Source organism: Centrocercus urophasianus, unplaced genomic scaffold (assembly GCF_019232065.1).
Source record: "Centrocercus urophasianus isolate 14NV4802_14NV808 unplaced genomic scaffold, USGS_Curo_1.0 seq_9, whole genome shotgun sequence".
Classification (NCBI taxonomy): Eukaryota; Metazoa; Chordata; class Aves; order Galliformes; family Phasianidae; genus Centrocercus; species Centrocercus urophasianus.
The window spans coordinates 37,239,020-37,261,697 of record NW_024885532.1 but is presented as its reverse complement, the minus strand read 5'-3'; the positions used below and the strand labels follow the sequence as shown (position 1 = coordinate 37,261,697).

Below are 22,678 nucleotides of genomic sequence, written 5' to 3'. Positions count from 1 at the left end.
CAGAAGATGTGCAACAGCCTTCAGCTCTCGTTGGTGTCCCTGCCGAGGGCAGGAAATCCCCCACATTTTCCGGGTGTCTCTGCATTAAAAATAACTTCCTTCGGTAACAACGTCCTGCCTTTCAATTTCCCACTGGGAAAAGCCTGGATGCACGTCCTCACTTCTCTGAGATGGCTCAACACTCTGGGAAGTGGGAAGAAGCTCTGATTCACCACCGCTTCATCATTCCCGACTGAGGGCGTTCCTCGTTCTCTTTGCGGGGTTCGGTCAGCCGCGGGGTTCCACTCGGGACCCGAGTTCTCCTGGCTCACAGATAGGAGTAGAGGGAACGGGGGAGAGGACTGACGTTGAACTGGGAGGATTTATAACGAAAACCGAAAGAAATCCCGTCAGGGGGAGGGCGGACGGGCGCGCGGCGGAACGCTCGTTACGGGGCCGAGCCCCGCGGCGGGAGCGGGCGGCTGCGCACCCCGCGCGGCGCCGTCCCTATGGCAACCGCCGCGGAGCTGCCGAAGGATGGCGGCCGGGGAGCGGCGGGGTGCGGCGGGCTTCGCGTTCCGCCCCCTGCCCCAGAAAGCCTTTCCCTGCCTGCAGGATAGGGACGTCCGGGAGCGGCTGCTCAAATGGTGGGAGGGGGGAGGCCCGCCGGGCCCCGGGACGGACAGAGCGGTGGGGAGAGGCGGGGAAGGCGCGTGTGGCGCGGAGGGCCGCGGCCGGCTCGGGCTCCGCGGGGCCGCGCTCTGGCGCCGAGGCGAAAGGCGCTGCTCGTCCCCGGCCCTCAGCCCGACGCAGCCCGCGGTGCTGCCGGGCGGCCGCCGCGCCCGCCTTCCCCTCCGAGGAGCGGTGAGGGGTGTCGGTGAGGGCGGAAAGGACAGAGGAAAACCTCGAGTCCGGTCGGTGCGCTGAGCACCGAGTGAGCGACGCACCCGGGCGGGCCTGCGGCGCGGTAAACAGCCAGTGCTGTGCGCGATATTGCTGCTCGTTTTCTCCATTTCAGGTCAATGCAAGGCAGTATCGCAGCACAAGCGTTCAGCTTCGACCAGCAGTTTAAGCCCTATCAAAAGGATGAGTTCGTTATGGTAGTTTTGAGCTCTTTATATATTGAACACTTTTCGTTCTCCCACTTTGAAATGATACCTGTTGGAAGCCGACGAGATGAAAAGTGCTGGAGTGGTGTTACTGCTCCCTGCCTGCTCGCTTTCCCCTTGAAAGCAGGTGGTGGAGGCATGGTGCCCGAAGTCGTGTTTTGTGGGCTAACTGTGCTGTTCTCTGAAAGTATTTCAGTCTGTCCTCATGTTACTCTGTTCTAAGACGGAACAGTTTAGTTATTCCAGCCTCGGAATGGCAATCTGAATTGGATGCTGGCTTTAGCCACCACACTTCAAGTTGGGAAATCTGCCCGAGGTCTGACTTTACACAGCTTACGTGCAGTCTGTCTCTTAGCTCACAGCTGTGACTGCTGTGCACTGGTAAATACACAGTGCAGCCAGGCGTGGTACCACGTCTCTGAAAATTGTGATGTTTTTAAATTAACTGGATACCTTCATTTATGGTAGATTTGTGAGCTTTCGGCTTTCTGAGACTCAATTATCTTGCTGACTTGTTCTCGACTTGTCTGCAAATCTGTTCATCTGGTTGCGAGTAGAAAAAAATCACAGAATGGTTTGTGTTGGAAGTGACCTTAAAGATCATCTTGTTCTACGCCCCTGCCATGGGCTGGTTGCTCCCCACCAGCTGAGGCTGTCCAAGGCTCTATCCAGCGTGGCCTTGAGCAACTCCAGGGATGGGGCAGCACAGCTCTGTGGGCAGCTGTGCCACAGCCTCACTGCCCTCTGCCTGACATCTACCCAAATCATCATCTAGGACTTTAAAAACAGCATGTTTTTGGGTTTTTTTTTAAACTTTGTTGACTTAGAAACTTTTTATTCAGTTTATGTCTACTTTCTATTGCCGTCTTGGTTGAATAATTGGGCCTCTTGGTATTTTAAAGGAATTCAGATGGAAATATACCAATATTTCATCTCCCACTGAAAAACATTGCAAATGATTGAAGTTTTCCAAGTATGCATTTAGGTTTTCAATGCTTGTCTCTTTTGAATTAAAAGTTTAAAAATTTCACTAAGAAATGATAAATTCTCAGTAGCTGTCAATTAACTGAGAGTGAAAAAAACATTATTTTACATAGTCTGATCTCTCTGTGTCCCTGAAAGGTGATAAAGAGATTTGATGATGTGGAGACTGAAAAATCCATCATTTTCTTTAGCAGTTTTTTAGTGACTTTTCACTCTGGTTGTGAACATATGCATAACTATATGTTTTCTTAACTGACTTATCTATCATTTAAACTTGTTGGCTGTCAACAATACTATGCATTTTTCTTTTTTATTGATATGAATTATTAAGATGCAGTATTCAAATCTCACTGTCGGATGTTTTTTCCATCCCTTCAATAACATAATTGGGTATTTTGCATCTGTTGAATCATTTCTATCTGTTTACATTTGACCACGCTTCAACTTTATTTACAAAATGTAAATTTTAGCATTTCTTTTTTTTTTTTTTTTAATTTCTAAAGCATTCCATGCAGATGTAGAAATCTTTCATCCCTTTTTCCTTTTTCTGAACTTCCAAGGACTTCTTTAATCTTTTTTGTCTGTTGCTGGATTGTAAATCCTTAATGTAAAATCTTCATATTACACATATAGATGCTGGTGAGGATATCTGGCATATATAAAGGACTTGAGCTACACAGAGTTACAGAAACATGTATCTATGTTGATGCAAATGATGCAAAATACCCAATTATGTTATTGGTATCTGGTGGTATTTGGTATCAAACTGAAAGATCACACAGCATGTACTTACTAATTGGATCCCTGCAGTTTGTTTTGAAAGAATCTATGGCACTATCTATGATGATTTTGTGTTTAATTAAATTAACTCTTATTCTCTTATTTGAATATTATAGGCGTTTTTTAATGATCAGAATGTGATCTCCAATTTAAAGTTGCTCTCAGCTTCAGGACATTGGACTACATTGGGTAACTTTAGAATAAATTAATCTTTTAAAAATATCTGTGTTGCAACTATTTTCTGCTCATTTACCACTTCATAATGACAATTCATATATCTGTATCTTCATCTGATTGAAGTACTTTTAAAATGACTTCTTATCCTAAATAATAAAAGGATTTTTATTTAGTTTGTTACTAAATTGTCAAATTTTACACATTTTTTCCTCGATGCCTGCATTGATTCATAAAACAAGCTACTAAAGCTATTTTTGCTCAGTTCACCTGACTGTGTATGCAGACATTATCAACTTCTTCTTCATTTGAACAAACTGAATTATGATTCTACCTTATTTGGAGATAACATTTCAGGAGAGACACTTCTCAGTAGATGCAGCCACTTAACTTAGGGCTGTAGGTTACTGTTCTCTTACAAATTAAAGTTGAATGAACAGAAGATTAGATAGTGTATTTAGACAAGCTCAGGGCTCTCTATCCCTACAGTAAAAGTTACCTAGGCACAGAGGATGATCCGTATGATAGGTTACTGTAGTTGCAATTGTGGCATAAAATTGACTTCTTGTTTGTTACCATATCATTATATACCTATAATGCTTGATTATGTCTGTAGATGCAGGTGAGACTGTGAAGGAGAAGGTCCAAAAGCAAATAGCATGTAATTTTATAGCAACACTTGAAATTGCATTTTTGATTATGTAAATGAAAAAATGTCATGGAAACTGCATATGATAACATGATGGGATTTTTTATGTAATGTGAGCTCTGCTATCTCCAAAGTGATTCTCTTTAATAGGAATATTTTGGAAGGGTATTGTGTGAAGTCCTTCATTCTTTTGACTTGTCTGCAAATAATTTACTGTGTGTGAATATTTCACAGGGCACTGGGAATTTTCTAGCTTTTCCATTTTGTCTCTGGATTTGGAATACAGGTTTTCCCCACTACAAACTATCTGGCTATTAAAACAATTAAATTGCATAAGAAGTGGGGGAAAAAAAATCTCACATTCCTATTCAGGTACCTCCTTTTCACTCTGTCAGGCAAAAAGAGGACAGATATGTTTCAAAGCATGGGTAAATCTTTTCCTGCTTTGGACAAGAATCTTTGTAGACTATCTGTCAAGCCTGTAGTGAAGGTCAGTAGGTTACATACCTCATGTTAAGAGCGGAGGGTTGCTTGCCAAGTATCTCAGCATAACTCCTGATTCTGCTCAGTCTTCCTCTGTACAGAAGTAAAGCATTTTGTTCTGAGGACTGGAGGAGTTCCCTTTTTAAATCCTGAACAGCTGGTATACCCCATTTGCTCCTAAAGATTCATCTTCCCTTTCTTTGCCTATTTTTGGTGAGGAATGTTGGCACATTTTTCTATACTTAGTCTTCTTGTGCATTTTTTGAAAATATAGTAAGAATTTGCTTTGAGTAGGAGGTACAAAATCATCTGGTGTTTTCTTCTGACACTCCGATATGTTAATCCAGATACACAATTTACTTGCCAGTATGGAGTACCTTTTTTAAAAAAAGCTCCTATTCCTGAATGAAACGTCAGAAATTGGATTTCATTGCTTTGTGGAAAATCTGAAGAAAATGATACAATATAGGTTGACTCTAATACTGTGTTTAGTGTCTTGCAAACAAAACAGTGAGATTTCATTGCAGGGGATGGTGCACCATGTGAGCGGGCTTTATGTTGGTTCTTAGCAACCTCTCCCTTCTCCCCAGCATGAGCTGGGGCTGAAACTATTTATAGACTCACGGAAAAAATCTGTCAGCTTTCTATAAAACATCAGCGTAATGTTGCTTTACAAAGGAGAGTTTTTTCATAATCCTTCTGCATTTTTCAGGCTGCCGTCCCCTGTTACCTTCTCAATGAGAATGTGTTTGCTTTATGAATTCAGTGCTTGTGGTTTCACTTTCATATTTATCTCCACCTCTTCTCTGTTACTTGTCCATCTCCTTTCTCTAAAATATGTCTCTAAAAGTTCCTTATCGCTCTTATTTTGTTGTCCAATCTCAGTTTCATTCCCTTTCTGCTGCTTTTTATCCTCACCTTTATTTTATCAGACCATAATGTCCTCAGTCTCCATCTGTTAGATCAAATAGTGGTGCTCTCCCTGGGGAGAGCAAAGCATCCCTCTCTCATCAGCTGCCTTACGTGTTGGGATTCCCAGTAGAATCCCACAACAGTATTTCTCTCAGTGACACTTCAGGTAAAGAAACAAGTTTATTCTCTTTTATTTCTTCTGATTAGACAGATACTTCATCACTTCTTCTCACACTGTGCCCTTTTGCCTGTGTGGTAGGGATGTTTTTTTCCTTTCTTCCCAATCCTGTAGCAGAGTGCATGAGAGTTCTTCATGTGCTTTAAGCTTCCTTCGTCTCTTACTCTCATATTTCTAAAATAGAAGCAGCACAAGGAACACATTTGATGCATTCCCACTTATGTATCGTCTCTTGTATTTTTAAATAGCTTCAATGAAAACTAAATAGTGTTTTTTCTTTTGACACACTACTGGCCTTGCACCTGTCAGCAGTCTGAGGGGGCAGGACTGTATCTGCTTAAGCTCAATTAACACTTGAAAAGTTATCTTCAAAGGGATAGGGATGCTTGCTTTTTTCCCCTAAGTAAAAATTTAGTATTTCCCTAGGTAAGACTCGGAGTTGTGATAGGAACTTGAAGCTCTAATGATTTCTGTCTTTGGAATTGGGTTTAATAATCTGAGAGGCAATCTTAAATCAGTATTTTTTAGAGTGCTGCTGCAGGTTTTCATTTACAAAAATTCTAGATGTCATTTGAACCTATAGAAACTGTACACTGTCACGCTTCACCTTTTACTTTTGAAGTACCATTTTTTTTATTACTGAGTACAGAACTTGCTTTCTGTATGTTCTATATCAGCTGTTCTGTAAATAGTAAGTTGCACAAGGTTTCCCTGAGGTACAAATCTTTTTTAAATATTGGACGAATTCTAGATATGTCTGATCTGGGGTTTATCTCCCCTATACCATGTATGTGACATGTTCATTTAAAAGTATTTTGGCAGCACTTTATAGATGTCCCAGAACTAAGATGTTTCGCTTCAGTACTTCTCAAGACATCTCTTCTTCCTATTTTATGGCTCACTTTTATAACACTGTAAAACTGGTCACTCTTTTCCAGGAAATTCTGAATCTCGAGGTTCAACTCTCAAGTCTCAGATGGAGAATAGGGGCTTCCAGCGCATTCGAACTTTTCCACTTGCAGTTTACTTTTCTGAACTACTGAATAGGACACAAACCCTCTCCCTTTCCCCAACACAAAAACCTGTAATAGCTCAGTTTCTTATAACTTGAGCTGAATAACTGGGAAAATATGTCTCCTTTATTTCAAGTCATTTGATATCTGATTTTTATTAATCTTGAATCGGTTTTTGATTCATAGGTCTTTACAGAACAGTTTCTATGTTAGAGGCTGATTTAGCTTGTTTTAAATCTCATAAAATTAAATTTCTATTCCTGTGAAAGGAATCCAAAGCACTAGAAGTTAGAGGAGCCTGTGGGTAAAGGACTGGAAGTTAGTGAAAATGAATAAATCGGTGAAGAAAAAAACCTCTTTTTCCCCTTAGGTTATAAGGCCTGAAGTCATGCTTTTCCCATCTGACGGTTTCGGATGTGTAATTTGACTTGATAGTTTCTGTATGGGCAGCTAAGAGAATGTCCAAAACATTTGTTATTGTTTTTTAATAACCAAAGGTACCTTTTTTTCATATCATATCTTTGGATGTGAAGCTAAGCAATTAAACACCAAGCATTTCACTATAACTCACTTTCTCTACATCATATTGACATGCAAGTTGTTTTTTGGGTTTTTTTTGTTTTGCTTTTTTAGCTCAAATAAACATATTTTCAAGCATATTTTCAAGCTCCTCTTTAATTGTTTTTGTTAGAGTGGATTGGATAGGTGGTAGGAATTCTATGGATTTATGAATCAAAATGCTGATCTGAATTAATCTATGAATAACTTCTATGGATAGTATCTGGGAGAAACGTCAGGGATTGTTGGAAACATAGAGGGAAGAGAAATGTTAGCTTATGCGACATGTGCAAAGATTAGGATCAGAAGGAAGTGAGACATGGGCTTAGAAGCATTACAGTTCATAGACCCCCCTCTTTTTTTTTAATTTATCACAAAAGGCTTCAAGGGAATCTTTCCTTTCTATTCCAGATTCCAAAGTGACGAAAATTGAAGCTACATTAGTGCCCTGTACACAGACTTCCATGTCATTTTTTGATCGGCTCTACACTGAAGGAATTGTTAGAGAAAATGGAGTCATTGTAAAATGTTACGATGAATATTACGATGATATCCTTATCTCTGATGAATTAAGGAAGGTCAGTACTGCAGTGAGTGACCCCTACAATGCTGTGATTCTGTTAGATACTGAAGGACATGTTTCCAGGGTTTTGAATTTTTTTTTTTTGGGCGATGCCTTTGAAGATAAAAATGGGAATCATTACCATGTGATAGAAATGACTGAGGCACTGCAGTAACCGAGAGTGTCAAGACATGAAGCTGTTTTCCACTTGGGCCCTCTTCCCTCTGTAAGTGGGAGAAAAAGGTAAAAACAACTTCCACCTGCCCTTTTAACAATCAGTCACTGCTTGGGTGTGTGTGGAGAAATCCAGATACTCTTTATCCTAGATGGGGAAGACAAATGGTGCCAAGGGAGAAGTCCCATGGTGCCCAGACCTGCAGGCTCACCCAACTGTCCCTCCAGCTAATGAAATTGTATGCACTCGATAGCTACATGCTGAAGCATTCCTGGCTAGGAATGCTGACCATATCATATGTGAAAAGTATTGTGATATTTTGAGCTGAAACAGAGGAGAGAAAACTAAGAAAAGGAAAATGATTTTGTAGTGCAATACTGGAATTACGTATAACTCTTAACAGGCCTGCAAGGTAAAAATTCTTTTTGTCACATTCCACTGGAGCTGTCAGAGAGCAGATGATTCTGGAAAAGAATCTAAGAGTGTCACTATCTTAATCAACATATGTCTTCACTGTGTTTCTTTTGACTTCATAAGCTAAAACAAATTTTTATTACTTATGTTTGTTTAGCATTAGCAAAACACAGTGTGGGAGAACTGGATTTTGCTCTTCCTTGTATATATAATCATCTTAAGTACTTAATAATTATAGAGTTGCACTCGTTTGCACTTGGCAAATCCTTTGAAGACGATATGTTTGAACCAGTGACACTGGTTACAGGATGTGACCTGAAATACTGGTCTGTCTTGTAAAGTTCTGGGAAAAGGAGAGATCTCAAGCTCAGGTTTGAATTTCAGTTATGGTTTGTAGCCTAGCAGCTCAAAATACTTTCTATTTACTTACAAGTTGGGTGTGTGTGAAATGTTTTCTGAAAATTAAGTGTATTTGATGTAATAAAGTTAGAGGCAACATTTAAAATAAGTAATTGGAGTTTTGGTCTCTTTTCACTTTCCTTCCCTTGGAAGATATCCACGTGGCTGCTTTTTTAATTTGAAAGATTCGTGTTTGTTTGTTAGAAATGATGACTCCTACTCATAAGACTTAAGATGGCAGAAAGAATTAAGAGTCAAAATCTTCCACGATCAACTTCAAAGCCGCAGGCTAAATTAGTCAGCACTCTAGGATGGTAGACTGTAGGGGGCATCAGCTGCAAAACTTCATGTTTCATTCCTACCCGCCATGGCTTCTTTTATTCCAGCCAAGAAGGAGATTGTTGTCCTGGCCCTTTTTTGCCCAGACATGCAATGATGTTATACAGAGGGCCACACAGCACTAAGCTCGAATCTATCTTAGACCTGTTTGTCTGTATCTGTGCTGCTATCTGCAGTTTGGCTGATGTGACTCAATCATTAGTCGTGCTCTTACGGTTCCTGTCCACCCATACAGCTGGCAGTGTTGGGACTAATCTTGCAAGACCCTCTGTGTTCACATAATATTGGAGCAGAAGATGGGACACATGGAAACAACTGGATGGCATGTCTTGCTTATCTGCACTGCAGATTAATGCTCACTGGAATTGGCAGTAAAGAGTGCTGTGAATTCCAGTGATCTCCTCTGGGATTCCTCTAGGAATGTGAGCTAACTGTGTAAGTTTAGAGGCAAAAAGCAAATGTGGTCAAAATTACCAAAGGCAAACTAATCAACACTGATCAACTGACCAAAATAGCCAGATTATTTTCAGATTATTGATTGTTTCATTTGCATGGTGAGCATTTAACTAATGTATTACAGGACTCCTGAAGGGTCTTCCATTAGAACTCATGAGCACAAATTTGACAGTCTGTGATTCTGCTTCTTATTGCATCTACAAATTTTAAACATAACTGAAAGAAGCATTTAGAAAAAAGCACTTACTTCCATCCCTACCTCATATATTTTATATGAACACAAACTCTGTATGACATAAAGCAAAGTAGCTGTACTGTTTATATACTTCATCTCAAATAAGGTTTTTCTGTTTTGTCTATTTTACTACTTTTACTGTTTCCTTGTTTCATAAGGTTTTGCTTCTGGAAGATTCAGATCATTATGACATATTTAGTGAATCAGACCGCAAGGAATTTCTGTTCTGTCTTTTTAAACATCTTTGTATTGGAGGAACTCTGTGCCAGTTTGAAGATGTACTTGGCCCATACTTAGAAACTACAAAGGCTTTATATAAAGACTTGGTGAGGTGAGTGTTTTCACTTTTATACCATTGTGTGTGTGCGTGCTGTGCATAGGTATTTGTGTCAGTCAGTGGGATTGTTCAGTCTGGAGAAGAGGAGGCTCAGAGGAGACCTCATTGCACTCTACAACTTCCTGTGGTGAGGAGGGGTTTGGCCTCTTCTCCCAGGCAACAAACAGGATCTGAGGAGAAGTCCATAAGTTGTACCAGAGGAGGTTTAGGTTGGACATGAGGAAGAACTTTTTCTCTCAGAGAGTGGTCAGGCACTGGAATGGCTGCCCAGGGAGGTGGTGGAGTCGCCGTCCCTGGCAGTGTTCAAGAGGCACCTGGATGAGGAGCTGCGAGATGTGGCTTAGTGCTTGTGGTGGCAATGGTGATGGGAGGACGGTTGGACTGGATGACCTTGTAGATCCTCTCCAACCTTGTGATTCTGTGATTCTATGATTCTAAGTGTGCATTACTGCTTCAGACATAGGGCTTAATAAATCTGCAAGCTTATTTGCGTTCAACTATTAAAGTACTCTGAAACAATGGTAGTAGTTCAGTGGCAAAATATATGCAGTTATAATGGCAGCTGTCCTTTGTAGAATCTTTTTGTTGTATCACACAAATGACCGTCGGTGTTTTGTATTTCACTTTTGTTTTAAAGATTTTTGTTTCTATAGTCCTCTAATGAAAACGTTGCATGCCATTGGAACTAGGTTGTGTTCCCACTGTCATTGCTAAAACGTCAACAATTGGTCTCGGGTAGATAGCCTTGCACTACTGCTGAGCTATTCTGTTTTAGGATTTAAAAATTGAAACATGTTAGTTGAAATGTTTAGTAAATCCATCTAATTATTGCTTTTTAAATTAAAAATGGATTTTGGCATGCTTTATTCCAATAATATACTTTTTGTAAAAATAAGGATGGTAGAATCTGACTGTTAGGATTAACCAGTGAACTAACACTCACATTTTTTGCCAGGACTGCTGTATAGAATTGTTAACATATGTTGTGATTGAGATTAGATATGACTGACTGGAGATGCCAATTCAGAAAAGAAAAAAAAAAAAAAGCCATTTTTCCATTTTTCTCCCATACGAGGACTTCTTTAACTAGCAACATTTCTTACTTCCTTCTTAGTGGAAAGTGGAACGTAATGGTCAGTTGTGCAGAGACTCTTTCCAGTCTGAGCTGATGGGAATGTGAAGGTCATTGCTAATACTACAAAAATTTTATACTATATTCTTATTCTCTATTTTACTACTCTTACTAAATTTTGGTGGGACATGAAGAACAATGTGAACCTAAGCAATGGAAAACAATTACAGATCTCTGAAATGTGACAAAGTATTTATGTTATCAGACTTCTTGTACTTTGTAATGTATTAGAATGAACCATACAAAGACTTCAAATTACTTAGAGTAGGATTTCTTTTCTATTCAGCTGTATTGCCAGGGGAGATTCAGGCTGGACGTTAGGAAATGCTACTTTTCTGAATGGGTGGTCAGGCGTTGGAATGGGCTGCCCAGGGAGGTGGTGGAGTCACCGACCCTGGAGGTGTTCAAGGAACGTCTGGATTTTGTGTTGAGGGACATGGTGCAGTGAGAACTATTGGTGATGGGTGGATGTTGGACTGGGTGATCTTGTAGGTCTTTCCCAACCTTGGTGTTTCTGTGATTCTGTGATTTAGAATGGTCTGAATATCAACTGTTATTTCATCTCCTGTTTAAGATTATACACATAAACATTAGAAAACAAACTGTAAGTTATATTCCTCATTAGATCTGTTCTTAAAATGCCTTTCATTAAACAAGAATAAAATCTTTCTATCTGAACAAAGATGAAAGGATTAGAGCCAGTGACTCTTAGACACCTGAATATCTCTTGACTTAAACCAAGCCATTCACTTTCTTGCTTCTTTTGGCTGCTGTTGTTTTTCCTGAACATGTCAGTTTTGTTCTGAGCCACTCCTCATCTTTCCCTTCATGTCTCCCTAAGCCTTTTTCCCTTCCTTTTCCTCCTGTAAACTGACAAGGATGTTAAGTAGTTCTTATTATCCAGTCCCCAAATCCCCCCCAAAAAAGGGAAAGCCCCTCACCTTTTTTGCTTTTTCTATTTTCTCAACCTGTTCCCTATTTTCCCCTTTAGGTATTTTCTCTTTGTGCTACATCTTCCCTTTACTTTATAATAGCATAAACTATTTCCAGGTCTGATTGGTTTTTTTGGGTTTTTTTTTTTTTTTTTTTTAGTTCGTTGGTTCTGTTTGTTTTTTTGTTATTTAACGTTGTTTGTTTTTGTTTTACTGTTTTCAGCTTGCTTTCTATCCATCAAAGTTTTAACATACACCTATCCACTCCTAATGATGCAACTGTTCTTTGGTATTTATCTACTGTGTGTCTCTCCATTTTCGTGCCTGCAGTGTCTGTCGATTTCTCACTGCCAGGGACTGGTATTTGCACTGCTTACCAGTTGAAAAAGTGAGTCACAAGATAACTGAATCTTTTATCTTGCTCCTTTGATATTAAGTTCATGTCTAACCAGAGGAGCTTTCAGTCTTGACATTTCCGACCTTCTCTCCCAGATCACAGTCACATTTATCTCTTCCTTTCCTTCATTTCATCCTGCCCATAGTTTATCCAGAATGTGAGGTGGTTGTTGCTGCTGTTGTTACTACCTTATTAAGAGAGAAAAAGCCATTAAAGGGTGAATAATGCAGCTTTGAAGAGGTACCCTTGTACACCAATTTTGACTGAATTGATTTCTGATTTCCAGTCTGCACTGTACGGTTTTTTACTTCATTTTTTGCACAAATAACACCATACAGTAAAGCAATTAAAATTACTTCCTTATGATCTCTGTAGTTTCAAAAAACAACAGTTCACAGCAGCAGTGGTCCTTTAAACTCTTTAACCAAACCGTTCACCTTCAAACTTCTGTCGAAGCCCAACTATTTTTAAATCCTTCTATTCTAGACAGCTACCCTCTGCCTGCTTTTGTTGCATCCTGGATTGCAATCTTATTGGATACATTCTGCTCTTTGAAATATGATACTGAAAACTTATCATGGTGTTAAGAAATTCTGCGGACTGTACTCTTTTTAAATTATTTTTGTCTTGGCAGCTCCTGAGCTTGGTAGAAAACAAATGGACAGGACAATAATTACTGGCTGTTAGCGAATGTGTGTTGAAACACTGCCTGGCACCGATGGCTTTAGTCAAATCGTGATATAACTGTAGACATGTACACACGTTGGTGCTTGGTCCACAACAGTTTTTTCTTAAGCAGAAGAGTCCTGATATGAAGAGCACCACAAAAGTGTAACTTCTGCAGGATCTGCAGAGTGGCAGACCTCCTACGAGTCCTTACTGCTTCTTTTTCTTAGTTTCTTCTGGTTGATCCTGAGTTCTGACTGCAAGGCACCAGAGCTCAAAATAAAGTCAGCATTTTGTTTTCCTAAAGCATCTTGACATTTTGTTTTCCTAAAGCACTCACAGGCATATGTTCTTATTATGATAGAATTTGATAATCTTTTGAAATTAACTGCTGTAGATATTTGACAAGCACAGCTAAGAAGTTTCAAATAAAAGTATTAAGAGATTTTCTGTTTTGTAAAAAGAGTAATTTTTTCACAATGAATTTACTCACAGTTGATACAAACACAGCAGTAATTATCCTGTGACCAACTGAAATCCATCCTGATTTTCAGCCTGTCATGTCTATGTCACCTGAAGAAATTAAAAACATTTGTAGCATTTTTGCTTTGGCTAATTCATTTACGTGGCAGAAGTGGGGCAATGAAAACATCATCTGTTAAACTTTGTGATCTTCTGAATTGATAAATCTTGTCTTCTGTACCTGAGTCCTGTCTTTTCTGACACTGTTGCTTTCTGGTGACAACCGCTGTCGTATCTTCTCAGTATTGTTCTCTTTATTCCTCTGTGTTCTTTCCCCTGTGATAAGTGAATTTATGTGAAGCACTGGGTTGTTTATTTAATGGTTGGAAAGCCTAATAAAACATTGCCAGTGAGTAAGGTGAGAATGTAATTAGAACTCAAAGTGAATTGATCCCCGATGAGGAAGTTTGCTCATCGTAGCCAGAGGATAGGTGCACATTACAATGACAAAGGAATTTCCATTTTCGATTAATGGTTTAGGAGTTAACAATCTGGAAGAACAAAGTGGATATTGAGACAGTGTTTTAATGGAAATCCTGTTCTTTTCAAGAAGAGAAGGTATTCTTTTTCTAAAATCTTTTAGGAAAAAAAAACCAAAACCAATAACCCCCACACAGCAGAGCTTGTCAGAGGGAACATCCTGGCTTCTTTCGAGCTATCAAGAGCAGAATCTCATCTGATTTTGGCAGATATATTATTTTGCCCTAAAAGTTAACCAAAGCATTAGAAATAAACATGGCTTACAGGAAGCTAAGCAAACGGGGAGAATTTCTCCAGGCAATGGAATAAATAAGATTTACTCTCTGTCACCCTGTGCTTTGGTATCCTATGCATAACATAAAATTTAAGGAACCTGAAAGTTTTCAGATAGAAGAAAATGAAGCCAGAGTAACATAAGAACAGTGGTAGTTTTTGAGGCTGGATGTATATGGCAGAAGTCGCTGAGCCCCAGACCTGCTGTACCTTGGTCAGAAACTTGTCACCCTTTCAGCAGACACGGTGCTGCAGTTTACAGCCCAGCATGTTAGCATAAACTGACATCTATTTTAGTTTATCTTAATATGCTGCTCTGTAAACTGCAGTGGTTCAGAAGCTGAGTCACGAACCAGTTGAGCTGTCGCTGCTGGGAAGACAGTAATCTCTGGAGGGGTGGTAAGGCAGACAACTGGGGCCAGTACCAGTTTCAGCACTGTTGTCTTAATCCACTGTTGTGTATATCAACATGTGAGTTACAGCAAAAAATTCTGAGAAAGCCTCGTTACTGACTCACCACAGGAAAGAACTGCTTCACAATACAGACTTAGTTCCTCCACAACTGTCATTACTTTGCAGATGAAATCAGTTGAAGTCATTTTTCAATTGGTTAAAAAAATAACGTGGGTTGGGTTTTGTTTGTTCTTGTAAAAAGCAGCTTTGTGAAAGCAGTAGTAATAGGGGACTGCTGTCATAGCTTGGAGCTGGTTAGGTGGACAACTGGGCTTTTAACACACCCTCTTGCAATTTGGCTATTTTTTGACCTTTCCCAGGAACTGAACCTGTTTGTCACAAGGCCGACACTCAGCAGATTCTGGGAACTGTATAAATATGGAATGTGTAAGGGCTCAACTGCTCCACGGTGCATCAATTTAAACAGCAATCTGTGCAATCAGATCAACTGATAGAAGTGTGTGAGCTAACTAAAAAAGAAATATAAGAATCACTTAAAGAAGACCTGAGGAAAAGTAACATATCTTAAGATATCTCAGTTTAAAATACATTACTGAGGTAATTGGCCTCTCTGCAATAACATCTTAGTGTTGGTAATATAGTAATTGGCTAGTAATAATATCTTAGTATTGGTAATGGTGATGGAAGAAAAGTCAGTCTTCACAGCACATCTGGAATACGAAAATTCAGAAAAAAATACCATCCTAATTTGTATAGCTGTCTGTATATGCGACATTCTAAAGGATTAAAAATGAATTTTAAACAATTATATGTTAATTAAAGATAACCTTAAGTTTGCATTTCTTTATAAATTCTGCTGATGCTTCTTGTAGTCCCTGTTAACATGCAGTTTACATTACAGCTTTTTCATGAAGAATATGTGAAAAGATCTTTAAAAAATGTTTAGCTGAATGACTTTTCTTAGCTGTCAGAATGCAAATTTTATATTGGACTAATTTAGGCCTGGTAATATTGCTGAGATTTAGTAGCTGAGAACACTGACACAACCTCAGATGACCAGATTCATTTTCATTCTATAGTTTTCAGCTGTCATGATATCCATGGTGTCTAAGAGCAGTAATATGGCTTCTCATGGTCAGTGTAACATGAGTGGAATTTTAACCATTAATTTGAACTTGATCAAATCTGAGCAAGGCACAGTGTGTATGTTAAAAATATATTACACAGTGCGTGTGTTAAAACTGTATTTAGTGAAGGATTGCAATGATCTGTGATTCCTGTGATTAATATTAAGTATGTATCATTCCCTTGTATTTCAGTGTTCAAAAGAATCCTGAAACAAAAGAAATAAGCATTACTTCTACTGTCTTCAGAGTGTCTGCATATGTAAGTATTAATTTTTGGCTGGAAGAAGATGCATAACTTAAAAATAATGAATTTATATTTACACATATTACATTTTAAGGAGTTGTTTTTCCATAGCTGTTTTTTTGGTTTTGTTTTTTAATTCATGAACTCTGTGCCTGATCTCATCCTGCTTGCACTCTTGAATAACTCTTCATCAATAATCACCAGCTCTCTAAAAATAGGTTTACTGGATTACAATTCAAGTCATAAGAGTCATCCAGAAACTGGTTTATAAAAAAAAAATATTTATTTAGGACTGAGTAATTCTATTTTTAGATCTACTTGAGATAGAAATAAGGATTAATAAGGATTACTCGTGACTTTTGTATGGTTCTGTTTTTAGAAATGTTTCTAGAGCTGTATGAGTAGCCTGTACTGCAACTGTTTCTGTAAAGACTGCAAGGAAATGTAGTGTACAAAAGGTTGAGGACAGCGAGATGTCTACTAACCTCTCTTCCTCTCTGTAGACAAGTCTCACTCCTTTCTGTTTCTCTTGCAAAATCATCACGATTGCCATCACAACAAATTTGAGAACTGGTTGCATGTTCACTGGATTCAGCATATCCGTAATTTAATTGTTACTACTCCAAAGCCTCCTTGAGTAACCAGAATACGTAACCAGATAATGTTCCCACATCCAAAAGAAATAGCTGATGTCATTTCAGACTGCACAAACTTCCCTTTGGCTTACCAATAGCCCGGTTATTCATTTGTGGGTCATCGTCTTTTAAGTACTGTGTGTAATTCAAAAAGGTTTCTGAAATGTTTTCTACAAATAGGCACTTTACTTATGGATCACAATTCATCTTGCTACCAGGCTGCAGGCTTCAGTAAAAAAAAATACCATAAAAAACCCAAACTCTGATATTTTATTACTGCTTTTCTCCCATTTGCTTGGCAAATGCATTGATGTGTGCTTTACATACTCCTGTATTTTGGTAGATACTTAGATATTTAAGAGCTTCTTTAGCTGTATTTGCCATGCATCAAATATCATCAGCATTAAAAAAAAAAAAAAATGCAACCTTCAGCAACATTTTGAAAACAAAATGGATGGGCAAAAGAAAACCCAGGATAAATACAGAGCATGACACCCTCCCATAGGGGGAAATTTGGCTTTTACTGCATATTCTGTAAACTTGTGAGGTAAGAGCACTTGGAAACTCTGCTTTCCACTAAAGAAATCCTGAAGAATCTTCCCTCAGAACATAAGAAGTCCCAGACAAGCAGCTCTGGGCTGTTTGGTGGTTCTGTGATCCCAAACTCCTAAAACTCTACTTGGAAATTCCAGGCAGGGTACCTACCAGAACACAATTTTGTGTGGTTCTGAGGAAAACATTCACTCAAGATGACCTATTTCTGCAGTAGATAATTTACAGCTATTTTGTCAAATGAACTCAGAATCTGAGGTGGGATCATTTTAATGCTGAGGTAACAGTTTACAAACCGTATTCTCTTGGTTTGCATCTGAAAGAAATGGGTGTAACCTCTTAGCCTGACGTAAAAGAAAGCTGTTCTGCTAAAAGTGAGCTGAACAGCAGCCAGTAAGTTAGAAGTGTCCAAACTGATCTTTGCAAACTGAATTAATAAATGGACAAATAAATACACTTCATTTGTTTGCAGAAATGCAAGTGGAATCAGAAATTAAGTATTTTATATGATGTCATCTTGACAGCATCGCTTTCCTTTTATTTGGTTTTTACATTGTGGCCAGTAAGCCCTTCTTTAGGAAACTGTCTAAAAAAAGAACACCACTAAAATTGGGTAATACAGAGGTTGAACCAGCTGTCAACAATATTGTATGAACATTGTGAGTCATGCCTCCTTTTCAACAAGTCTGTGTCCATAGATACAGAACTGGGTAGTGTGATCGTATCAAAAACAGTGATGGAAACTGATGATGAAAGGAGTATGGCATGGTTAAAAGCAGTTTAGAACGGAGTAGTCGGATCTCAGTATTTCAGAGTGGTAGGGTGTAGTTATGAATGTCTGTAGATCTGTTTGGCATCAAAACTTTGTAGAACCGATCATCATGGGAGAAATACTTTGAATCTTGTGAGCAAACACTAGCAAGAGTGAGTAAGCTCTGGTGCTGGCATAAAATGAAACTGTCTTATAGCTGAAGTATTTGGATGCAAATTTCTTTACCTGAACCCCAACTGTAGCGGTGCTGGGAATCGGTGTGATAAATGGCTCCTTCAACACTTCTTTTAAACTGACGGTGAAGCGGTGCTGTTCTGAGATGCTCAGCAATATCCTTATTTCAGCTTTATGCTGCACGTTTCAGCCATCTGCAGATTACCTGTATGCCTACGAATTAAAAACAAAAAGATCCTAGTCTGTATCAGTAAATCAGCTATTACATCCACTGCATGTCTGAACCAAACTGCAGATTGAATTGGGATGACTCTTAGTCCACGTACACCTACCCCTTCCTATAATGATCAGAGTAACGCTAGTACGTTCTAGTGCTGTTACATTCAAGTCTTTTAGGTGCTTTTTCTTGTTGTTTCTTTGTTTTAAATAGCCCCCTAACTAACTAGGACAGATTTAATAACTTGATTAGATTATTTTCCTCATCCCAGGTATGTTATATTCTGGAATTTCCTGAAAGCTGGTGAGGGGTCTGGAGCACAGGGCTTATGAGGAGCAGCTGAAGAAACTGGGATTGTTCAGTCTGGAGAAGAGGAGGCTCAGGGGAGACCTCATTGCTCTCTATAACTTCCTGAAGGGAGGTTGCAGTGAGCTGGGGGTCGGCCTCTTCTCTCGTGTCATTAGTGATAGGACCAGAGGGAATGGCTTCAAGCTGTGCCAGGGGAGATTCAGGCTGGATGTTAGGAAATGCTACTTTTCTAAAAGAGTGGTCAGGCAGTGGAATGGGCTGCCCAGGGAGGTGGTGGAGTCACCGACCCTGGAGGTGTTCAGGGAACGTCTGGATTTTGTGTTGAGGGACATGGTGCAGTGAGAACTATTGGTGATGGGTGGATGTTGGACTGGGTGATCTTGTAGGTCTTTCCCAACCTTGGTGATTCTGTGAAATACCATCAGAACTTAATTATTTTTGTTCTTAAGTTGATGTGTAAACTTCCGGTGCGCAGCAGCTGCCTTTAAACAATAAAAAAAGGAGTGGAGATTGATTCAGCAAGGACTGCTAATTGGGATCTTCAGAAGCAATACAAATAAGTGTAACTAGCAGTTGTATCCCAATGTCAGTGTTCTGAGTTACGTCTGTTTTGTGCATGAGCTGAGGTCACTTTTGGGTTACACTCCAAGGCACTGTGATGCTGAATGATGTTACGTCTTAAAGCTTGCTCTCTTTACTGCAATAGAGAATCCAGTATCTGATACACACGGATCCCCATAAAACATCTATAAAGAGTTAGGTGTCTAAACCTGACAGCTATGGATCTTGTGTGCTGGGTTCTTTAAAAATAGAATGCTATTTTTAGCTGGCAGCATTTGCCTACCATCAGAAAATGCTGTGAATACACATCTCAAATCTCTACCTGTCTTCAACAATGCTTTATGGTGGTGCTTATCTTAATTTAAGATTTATGGTCTTGAATAATCACTCAAAGGAAGACATCACAGCGTATAGCAGGGGTTTCATCCTCTGAAATAACAGGAGCAAAATTGGGGTGCCTGCAACAGCTACTGGATACACTTCACAGAAGGTCCTGGAAGCAGAAATCAGAACCCAAATCTTTTCCTTCTGAGCTGACAGTGATAAACAAAGGGAAGGTTGCAACTTTCCTGATTCTTTAGTCCAAAAAGGTGTTGTGGGGCAGGAGGAAACCATATTGTGTTTTCAGAGACATGATGTGTGAGCTACATATCTCTTGATCTTTTGGCTGCTCAATCGCCAGACTGAATGCATGAAAACCCAACCAACTGAACCTCCAAACAATCCCCTCAGGGTCCTGGGCTGTGCTGTGTGTTGGGCTGTGCTGCCGGGGAAGCCGGGCAGCAGAAGTGGGTGCTGACCTGTGGACCCACTGCAGCCTGCTGTCAGCTGAAGGAGTTCTTCCAGAATTGGGTTCAGTGCAGGGTGTCCAGGTTCTCCTCGCATACTTTGTGAGCAATGGCACACAAACTGCTTTCAGTAACAGCTCGGAGACATTCAAAGCATTACAGAGGGATTTTCCTTAAGTGCCAAGTGAAAAACAATCATTGGTAGAAGGGCTTTATGCGTTAATATGCAAACCTATGTTTTGTATTTTAATGGTATATGATGGGATCTTTGTGTATTTAATCAGCTGGACTTCAGGCTCCAATCCTACGCTTATGTGCTTAATTCTACATTTTGTATTAACATCGCGTTCATCACAAGGTTATAAAGTTATCGAGGTTGATGATCTGCATTTTGTACTGTGAGTATTGTAACGGAGACAAAAAGCTACTGCCATAAACCACAGCGTTCCTTCCATTGCGCCGTAAGTCGTCGGAGTTGAGCATAAAGCTGCATCGCACTCCGGTTTCACGGACTCTCCCGGCGGGACCCACGCTGTACGTAACGCCGCCGCTTTTTCCCTCCCCTCAGGACAGCAGCGGCCTGTGCTACCCGTCGCGCACAGCCCACGCCCAGACCTTCTGCTATCTGCTGCTGGACCCGGCCCGGCGCCACGTGCACGCGCTGTACCACCGCTTCGGGGGCGGCGCGCCCTGAGCTCTGCGCGGCGGGCGGTGACAGAAGGCTTCGTGCGAGGCGCGTGTCAGGCACGGCCCTCGCTGCTGTTTTCCTGGGGTTTGACCCTCCTGCGTCTTTCCTTACTTTTTCCCGAGTTTTGGCCAATCTAATAAAAGTAACTTCTCCAGATGTGGCAGCGCGCGCGTCCCTTCCAGCTGCAGGGCCGCTCCCCCGCCCCGCCGCCAGGTGAGGCCGAGGCCCGGCGCCTCGCCGCCTCGCTCCCGCGGGCGGCGTCGCGCTCCCCCGTTCTCCTCTCCCCCCCCCCCCCATCTCCCACAGAGGGGGGCTGTCCCCTTCCGGGGCGGCGGGGGAGGGGAGCGTCGCAGCTCTTCCCCACCCCCTCGGCGGGAGCTTGGAAGTTGGGAGAGAAGTTAGGGAGAAATAAAAGTTGTGGTTGGCGGCGCGCCTCCACGACCGGGAAGTGCGGGCGGGCAATAGAAGGGAGACGGGGCGGGCGGGCGCGCGGAGAGCGGCGCTGTGCCGGCGGGACGAGCCCGGCCGCGAGGAGACCGCGAGCCGCGCGCCGTGAGGGGAGGGGGGCCGGAAGGCTCCCCGTGCTCCGCGGCGCCCGGTGGGCGGGAGGCGGTGCGGGCGGGCGCGAGCAGGAGGGCCGCGCGGCGCAGGGCCGTCTCGGTCGGATACGGTGCGGGCGGGCTCAGGAGGGGCGGAGTCGGCCGCCGAGAGCGATTCGGGCGGGCGTAACTGCGAACTTTTGTTTGGAGTGTTGCGCGAGTTAGTTTCCGCCGCCGGGACGGAGGCGCCGGCCGGGCTGGGCCGGGCTCGGGGCAGCGCCGCGCAGTCGGAGCCGTTTCGCCTGTCCCCGCCGAGGGGTAGGAAGAGCCGGGGACGGCGGGACGAGCCGTGGCGCGGGGCATGCGGGGCCGGCCCCGCGCGCTCTGAGCCGCCGAGCCCCGCGAGGAAGCGCCGGGGGGTCCCGTCGCAGCCATGGATCCCGGGCAGCCCCAGCCGCAGCAGCCGCCGCAGGCGGCGCAGCCCCCGGCCCCGCAGCAGGCGGCCCCGCAGCCCCCGGGCGCGGTGTCGGGAGCTCCGGGAGGTGCCGCGCAGCCGCCGGGCGCAGGCCCCCCTCCGGCGGGGCACCAGATCGTCCATGTGCGGGGCGATTCCGAGACCGACCTGGAGGCGCTCTTCAACGCCGTGATGAACCCCAAGGGCGCCAACGTGCCGCACACGCTGCCCATGCGGCTCCGCAAGCTGCCCGACTCCTTCTTCAAGCCGCCCGAGCCCAAGGCTCACTCCCGCCAGGTAAGGGGGGGCGGCCGGCCCGGCGTTGCGCCGCGATCTCCGATCTCCCTCCTCCCTCTTTCCCTCCCTCCTTCCCTCCGCGCCGCCGCCGGGCTCCTCCCGTGAGTGAGTGAGTGAGTGTGAGTGTGTGTGTGAGTGTTTGGGGGGGCAGGGAGGCAGGGAATCGGGGCAGGGAAGGGGCCGGGGCGGGAATCCGCCCTCAGTGCGGGCGGGGGGCGCGGGCCGGCTGCGCGCTGCCTTCCTCCGCCTCCTCCTCCTCCTCTCCCCGCTCCCCCCGCCCCTCCGAGGGGCCACCGTCCCGGCCCGGGCTCCGGGCGGCCCTCGGGCTCCGCATCCGCCCCGCGGCCCGGCCGGGGGGAAAGGCGCGGGGAGGCCTCGGAGCGGTGCGGGGAGCGCCGCGATGGAGGGCTCCGATCCGCGCTGCGGGACGGCCCGCCGGTGGGGGGTGTCGTGAGGCCGTGCCAAACTTTTTTTTTTTTTCCCCAAGCAATATGGATGTGGCTCTTCCACCATTTCGTCGCCACGCTGTGTCGGCTCCGGCCGCGGGGCTCCCGCGTGCCCCGCGATGAGGGCAGCGGCGCTCCGCCGCCGTTCCCCGGTGCCGCTCAGCCGTAACTGCGAAGTAACGACCTTCTTTCTGAGCTGCAAAGTCGGTTTTGTTGTCGGCCCCTTGGCGCTGTCTGTGCAGCCGGAGCGAAAGTCGCTCCGTGTCGCGGCGCCCGCTTCGCGAAGGCCTTCGCTATTGCTGCGATCGCGGCTCCGCTCCCGG

At 42.9% G+C, this 22,678-nt stretch overlaps 2 protein-coding genes and 1 long non-coding RNA gene across 6 annotated transcripts in view; 2 read left to right on the top strand and 1 right to left on the bottom strand.

Moving 5' to 3' along the window:
• The first annotated feature begins 516 nt into the window (after positions 1-516).
• Positions 517-20,625, top strand: CFAP300 (cilia and flagella associated protein 300). The gene is made up of 7 exons (XM_042839291.1): positions 517-626; positions 998-1,079; positions 2,969-3,041; positions 7,231-7,397; positions 9,558-9,730; positions 15,872-15,938; positions 20,500-20,625. Exons 1-7 carry the CDS (start codon positions 517-519, stop codon positions 20,623-20,625), a joined length of 798 nt encoding a protein of 265 aa, XP_042695225.1.
• On the bottom strand, positions 5,260-21,888 carry LOC122171597. 2 transcript variants are annotated; one of them, XR_006172026.1, is made up of 3 exons: positions 21,781-21,888; positions 18,108-18,269; positions 5,260-5,422 (listed from the first exon to the last, which is right to left on the bottom strand). It is a non-coding gene; the product is annotated as an uncharacterized LOC122171597 (long non-coding RNA). The 2 variants fall into 2 exon arrangements; XR_006172027.1 differs by lacking the exon at positions 21,781-21,888 and adding an exon at positions 20,547-20,608.
• Positions 21,592-22,678, top strand: part of YAP1 (Yes1 associated transcriptional regulator) — an 82,740-nt gene continuing 81,653 nt past the window's right edge. Inside the window, exon 1 of one of the 3 annotated variants that reach the window (XM_042839288.1) lies at positions 21,592-21,909. In XM_042839288.1, coding sequence (XP_042695222.1) covers positions 21,592-21,909 — 318 coding nt within the window. The remainder of the gene's footprint in view (positions 21,910-22,678) is intronic. The other 2 variants (XM_042839289.1, XM_042839290.1) reach the window with 2 other exon arrangements.